At 40.9% G+C, this 7,317-nt stretch overlaps 1 protein-coding gene across 1 annotated transcript; it reads left to right on the forward strand.

Annotated features, from left to right (window-relative positions):
* The first annotated feature begins 6,136 nt into the window (after nt 1-6,136).
* On the forward strand, nt 6,137-7,069 carry LOC107114240 (olfactory receptor 12-like). The gene has a single exon (XM_015415681.1). It carries the CDS (start codon nt 6,137-6,139, stop codon nt 7,067-7,069), a length of 933 nt encoding a protein of 310 aa, XP_015271167.1.
* The last annotated feature ends 248 nt before the right edge of the window (nt 7,070-7,317 follow it).

Genomic DNA, 7,317 nt, shown 5'->3' on the forward strand with positions numbered 1-7,317 from the left:
TTTAGTAAATGCTTAGACTGTCTTTCAGTGCTGATTTTCAGAATAGTTTGTAGTTTAAAAACAATGCAGATTAAAGTTGAGAATAATTAACAATGAAATATATTAAACAAATAAGCCAAACAGTAATCCTTCCAGTTGGATCTGAAAGTAGAAGTCAAGTCTTCCCTTTAGAAGAACTTGTGGAAAAAGAATATTTTTGTCAATTTCCTAAAAAAAGGTAACCCTTTGAATCTAACTTACCTAAGGCATCCCTTGATGGAGCCTGTTCTATAACTTTGGGGCAACTACTGAAAAGGCCTTGACTCTTAAGAGATGTTTGCACTGCTTCTCACACTAAGTCTGTTGTCTGACTGCAGCCCTAGACTGTGAAAACAGGGAGCTAGATCTAGCCAGCTTTTTCTCTCAAACTTGGCCAATCTTTACTCCAGTCCCTTGTTCCATGTGGCTTTTGAATATCCAGTGTCCATGATCCCCCATTTTGACTGGTTGCATTGGGCTTCTCTTTTGCTTTTCACTGGCACAAAACTTGGTTGGATCTAATCCAGGGAACACAGATGCGTCCTTGTGTGTATACCAGCCAGAAAAGGTCAGACCCCCCAGTGCCTGTGTGAGGGAAGTGTCACTACTCAGCATGGGTTGTAGGCCATTAATCATATGTTGAACTGGCTTGAGTTTTGAGCTGTATGTGAACACGAAAGGTGTTATGTGAACATATGACCTTTTCTTGCTTACAGACAGCCTGCTAACCTAAAACAACTATTCACCTGCAGTGATAAACTACTTAACAGTAACATGGGCTTTGGTACCAAGGACTGCAACAAACCAAGATACCAACTTTGCTCTTCTGTAGATCCTAGCAACACAATCAGTAGACCCAGCAACATCAGCCAGACCATCTCAGATTCATACTTCTCTCATCCTCTGATGTGGTTTATGCCATCACATGTCAGTAATGCCCTTCCACCCTTTACATTGGACAAACAGGCCAGTCCCTACAACAAAGAATAAATGGACATAAGTCTTGACATTAGAAACTACAACGTTCAAAAACCAGTGGGGGAACATTTAATCCTTCCAGACATTCAGTTGCTGGCCTAAGAGCAGCAGTTCTCTTACAAAGGAATTTCAAAGGGAGATTAGAAAGAGAGACTACTGAATTGCAACTGATAATAAAGCTCAAGACAATGCATCTTCCTGGACTGAATCGAGACCTAGGTTTCCTGTCTCATTACCAATGCTGATTTCTCCACCCTTACTATCCCTCTGCATATCACACCTGATCCAATCACTCCTGCTATTGTCATTCACCTGCTAATAACAACAACAATAATACAGTCCACACTAAACAATGGCCCAAAAACCAGCAAATAACAACTGTGTACTGCACAAACCCACACCAAAGTTAACAAAAAGAGACTTCAACACAAAGGTAATTCAACACATGTAATCTATCATAGGAAAATACAAAAGTCCACAATATCCCAAAGGGAAAGAACAAAGTCCAGAACAGAAATTTCTCAAAGGGAAACAATGAAGTCTGGAATAGATATCTAAGCTTTAGAAAGCACCTACCAAGGTTGCTATTATGTAAGTTGGACCAAACATGCCTCCATGGAGACCTGGCCCATATAGAAACTGAATAAAGTTTGCCTGTTAAGAAATTGCAATGAAACTTCCTGTAGTGGCTTTTTGTTCCTGAGGAAGGACCAGAAGTCCAAAACACTGAACAATACCTAGGAAAAGTGTTGATATCTATTCCAGACTTCATTGTTTCCCTTTGAGAAATTTCTATTCTTGACTTTGTTATTTCCCTTTGGGATATTGTTGACTTTTGTATTTTCCTATGATGGATTACATGTGTTGAATTACCTTTGTGTTGAAGTCTCTTTTTGTTAACTTTGGTGCGGGTTTGGGCAGTACACAGTTGTTATTCACCTGCTAATGTCATTTGGCACCTGAAATCACTCCAGTCTCCAAGATATAAGGAAGAAGTGAGTGGTGACTCGTGAAAGTGCATTTTTGTTGTTCAGTCGCACAGTCGAGTCCAACTCTTCGCGACCCCATGGACTCGATCCCGCCAGGCCCTCCTGTCTTCCGCTGTCCTCTGAAGTTTGCTCAGTTTCATGTTCATTGCATCGTTGCATCGATGACACTGTCCAACCATCTGCTATGCAGTTTTCTGTGAGGAAGGGTGCTTCTGGGCTAGGGATGGGCACAAACCATTTCATAAACCAAAGTTCTTGATTAATTTTGGCTGGTTCGTGGTTCATAAACTGAAGTTTGTGGCAAGTCTACCATCACAAATTTTCATGATTTTTATGCAGTCCATGGGCAGTTTGTGGTGGTTCATGAATGGGGGCATTGGGGGCCATAACTCAGACTCCCTAAATCCAATCTGTACATAACTTGGTGGGCACATAGAGAAGCATGGGGGGTCCTCTGCTAGTTTGATGACTCTAGCTAGCACAGGGTCCCTTCTATACACTCCTGAACCTGAATCTGTTATTTCCCCAGAAATCACTTTCCTGGGGGCACCTTTTTTGGGAGCCCATAACTTAGACCCCATAAATCCTCACCAAACTTAGAAGGCAGGTAGAGGAGAGTCAGCCAGAGATCACCTGTGCGTTTGATGTCTCTAGCATGCCTGGGAGCCATTCTGCCCATCACAAACTATCACTAGTCCGATTTGTTTGCCTGGAAGCCTTCCAGTTCTGTTTGGTTCATGGCCTGTGAACTGGGCATGCCACAAACCAAAATGAACTGCATTTTTCTGGTTCATGCCCATCCCTATTCTTGACACATTCAGGGAAGCCATTCCACAAGCACTGGTGATTTTAACCATCCTGCAAGAGGTGATAGATAGGAAAAAGTATAAGTTAGCCTATCTAAGTGTCTTTTTTGTTTTCTATTTGTGTTGGAGTCTTGTGTAAAGTTCTGATATATGTTCCTGTAATGATTCCTTGTTTTATATGTGTGTGTGTCTCTTTAAAAGTTTGGTTGCATGGCTGTGTGATGGACTAGAGTGCTTGAAGAGACAAGTGTGGTGTGATTGGTGATTGACAGAGAGGGTGAGGGGTTTTAGAAAGGGTTTCTGAGTGGATGAATGGGTATGTCCTTCAGGAGTGATAGTTAGAGGTTTGACAGTTTAGACAGTTGATGAAGATAGTGGAACTTAGTTTTAGTTTTTCTGAGGTCTGTGAGAGAAGCAGAGAAAAGTTGAGTTAGTTCTGTGTATGAAGGAAGTTAGAGAGAATAAGAAAAAGTAAATGAAAGCTTAATTGAAGAGAAAATATAAGAAAGGCTGTATGTCCTGTTAAACTGGAGAGTAACAGTGAACTTATAAGACCTTGAGTTAAAGTTACATAGTTACCTGAAAAATCCCTGACAGACAGGGAGCTGATCTTGTGTGAGACACTAAGCAATGGTTGAAAATATTCACATTACTGGTTACATTGTTCTACACTTTTATTTATGAACTGTTTCAATAAATCTTCTTTTATTTAAGTCTGCCAGCTCTGAAAGAAATAATTTCTCAGGAAACACATAGACCCTCATGAGACTTAAAAACTCGACCTACCTATCCAGTGATAGCCAAAAGAAAGTATAAAGGTTTGGAAAGCCTAAAATTTCCTGGTGGCAGCCTAACCTACCCAGTTGAACAAAATAAAAAGAACACTTTAAAGTGAAACCAGGCCTCCTCAGATTAAGGGGTCGTCACAGTTCCTCTTGTAAAAAAAAAATCTCTTATCTGTTTTCTCCCTTAAGGAAAGTTGTGGTTATTTGGCGTGCACCCTGGGTCTTGTAAGAGAAGATCTCACAAGCTTGTGGAGTGTTCCTAAATCACCTGAGCTGGAATTGGCAACACCGTGTGAGAGCACCTTCATTTGGGCCTCTTATCCTTGGTCTGGAAGGGGAGCCTTAAAGTGGGGGTGCACCAAAATATGACAAGTATACATCCTAAGCAATGTCCTCTTCATTTTGCTATGCACAAGGGAAAATAAAAGCTCTCTTCTGGGCATGCTCCCTTCACATTTGGGAAATACTGTATCTGTTCTGTAGATTAGAACATGCCAGCACTCTAGGGACTGAGTCTGAAGTGAGGAAATATTATTTTAAAGTGGCAAGTGGCAAGAACATCTCATTAAACTCAGCTCTGTGTAGAAAGACCTTCCAGCTCATTATAGCTCTGAAAACACAACTATGAGATGTTTGATGCTTCAAAAGGAATGATACTTCAGGAGGAAACAAGGGTCCTATCCTGCACTTTGGAAATCAAAGTTTGAGTCTAGTGGCACCTTTAAGACCAACAAAGTTTTATTCAAGGTATGAGCTTTCGTGTGCACACGCACTTCCTCCGTGGAAGTCAAGTGAGAGGTGATCTTCTACCATGGTGTCATCACTTTGACAAAGAAGAGTAATAATTTTGGTGCAGATGTTTAAACAGATTTACTAAAACAACTGTGGGGCTGTCAGATTGAGCTAACTGATCAATATTCTCTTCTGTGCATTCTCAGACACTTTCATACTCTTAGTCGGTTGGAATGGGAAGGTGAAGAAAACTGTTAAGCTATACCTTCTGCCACATTCATGCCTGCAGTTTTTTGAAGTAAGAGTTATTTGGCTCTGAAGGTTTTGATGTTGTAGAATGAAAAGGCTGGGATTGTCCATGCTTGGGGAAAGGCTAGGATGGTCTGCCTCTGTCAAAATGTGTGAGGGAGACCACGATGATTGGAACTTTCAACTTCTTGGAACCATTTGTTCAATAATTAATGCAGAGGTTGGGAAAAAGAAATGGTATCAAGAAAAAAATACTTATATTTAGTCATATCATATTTACATTTTTGGGAATATGTGGGTATGTGGGTATGTAAGCATGAAAAAAACGATGTGGTTCAACTTAGTGCATGTTGGAATCAGCAGACACAAGAAGAATTTGCATGTCAATTAATGCTAACATGGAAGATCATTCAAGCAGAAAATCCTCAACCTGCAATTTGAAGAAATGCAGTTCAACAACTGATGCAGCATATGCATCTCCCTAAATCAGGTTTTAGCACTTATACAGGGAATTCTTATTCTCCTCACTGATATAAGCAGTTAGGAGTTTCCTAAACATGAGCATTTCCCCCATTTTTCCATTCCTCCCACCCCTTTCTCATCATTATTGGAGCTGCAGGGAAATTTGATGGAGTGCATTTCAGAAAGAAACATGAATGCCTCAGTCTGGTCCTGCAGAATAGGACACATAGCATAAGAGCTGGTGCAGACATAGTGTGGTGCACCACAGCTTGAGTGTTCTGCAATTTGTCTTTTTGTGACACACATGATTCCATTCTATGCAGAAGCCTTATATCCCCAGAAACAAAGAAGGAATATTAATGTCATTTGTATCACACAGTGTCTTGGTGAATTGTGGGTGTTTCCCTGATGTCAAGAATTGTGGCAATCTTTGAACTAAAACTAGCAGCGACATTTGGGCTACATCACTTCTGTCATGGTGCTTCTATGCACATGGTGTACAAAACATGTATGGTGTACTAACCCTGAAAACATTCTGGGTTGGATCAAACCAGGTCTTCTGCAGATTCCTTTTTGATCTCCCAAAAAGACTATGTTGGAGATTACAGGATTTATATGGACAAAGCCATGTGGAATGGGGGGGGCTGTCAGAAGGAGGAAAGTTGGGTCAGATTCAGCAAAAGGAATCCAACCTATGAAGTATGAATGTGTAAGAATGGATTTAGAATATGTGTCTGATCAGGTACACTCACCAGAGAAGCATCATAAGGTTGAATGGCCTTCTGGCCTCAAGGGTGTATTTTAGTACTAATTGTCTTGCTGGTAGTTTTAAATAGTTCCTAAACCTAATCTCTCAGAACAATTTTGCTCACGTGTCCTTTTCTCTTTCAGGGGTAAATTATTTCAAGTAAGATAACCATTGCACCAAGGAGCTGTTTTTCAAAGACGCCACCAGTAGGATATTCTGTAACATGTAGAGGGCTTCTGCTATAAATTGCTGAAATCCCAAATTTACCATGATCTCACAAGGATAAAACTGTCACACTGCTAACCCAAAAACCCAATTTTCTCAATTTTAACTCCAATCAATATGTCACTCTTCATCCCACCAAACAACATGGAGAACTGCACGATGATCACACAGTTCATTTTAGTGGGATTCCAAGATGACCCTGAATTGCAGCTTGGGCTATGCTTACTCTTTGTGCTGCTATATATCATCACCTTGATGGGGAATATTGGCATGATCACTCTCATCACTGTTGATGCACAACTCCACAGTCCTATGTACTACTTTCTGAAGAACTTATCCTTCTTAGATATCTGCTATTCTTCAGTCATCACTCCCAAGGCCATACTAAACTTTGCAACCAGAAACAAGGGCATCTCCTACAATGAATGTGCCATCCAAATGTTCTTCTTCTCTCTCTTTGGGACTACAGAGTGTTTTTTCTTGGCTGTAATGGCCTATGACAGGTTCAATGCCATCTGCAACCCTTTGCTTTATCATACGACCATGTCCCAAAAAATCTGTGCACTTCTAGTGGCTGTATCATACTTCTTTGGCTTTTTAAATTGTTGTACACAGACGGGCCTCACTTTCAGCTTGCCTTATTGTGAGTCAGGTGAGGTCAACCAGTTCTTTTGTGATGTCCCAGCTGTTATGCATGCCTCTCACACAGACACTTTTGTCAATGAAATTGTACTCCTAGTAATGTGTGGGTTTATCATAGTTGTGACAGCTACAATTGTCCTAGTCTCCTATGGCTACATTGTTGCTACAATCTTGTGCATACCTTCTGTTCAAGGAAGACACAAAGCCTTCTCAACGTGTACTTCTCACATCATGGCTGTAACCTTGTTCTATGGGACAGCTTTCTTTATGTATGGCCAACTTGGGACCATGGCTTCTCCCAACCAAGGCAAAGTAGTCTCTGTTTTTTACACCATTGTCATCCCAATGTTGAACCCAGTCATATACAGCCTAAGGAACAAAGAAGTCAAAGATGCCCTAGGGAGACAACTCAAAAAAATGTCTTTTTTCCAGTAAACACCCAGCAGTGGTGTTCAGTATGCAAAACGAATTCACAGGATTGTAAATTTTATTTCAGCCATTGGGTTGGATCCAGCCAGTTTTTCCACTCATTCTTGTCCAATTTCCCTCCTTGCTTCAACCCCTGTCCCACCTGGCTTTTGTACATACAGGTTACATGATCCCCAGCATCACCTGTTTTGGTGGCCAAAGGGGACCACTTCTTTCTTCGATACTAGCAGAAATTGTGGTTACAGCCAGCCCCT

The sequence above is a fragment of the Gekko japonicus genome, unplaced genomic scaffold (assembly GCF_001447785.1).
Source record: "Gekko japonicus isolate JY-2015 unplaced genomic scaffold, Gekko_japonicus_V1.1 scaffold3901, whole genome shotgun sequence".
Lineage (NCBI taxonomy): Eukaryota > Metazoa > Chordata > Lepidosauria > Squamata > Gekkonidae > Gekko > Gekko japonicus.

Coding starts and splice junctions, on each gene's coding strand:
- LOC107114240 (XM_015415681.1), top strand. CDS start 6,137: ATGGAGAACTGCACGATGATCACACAGTTCATTTTAGTGGGATTCCAA.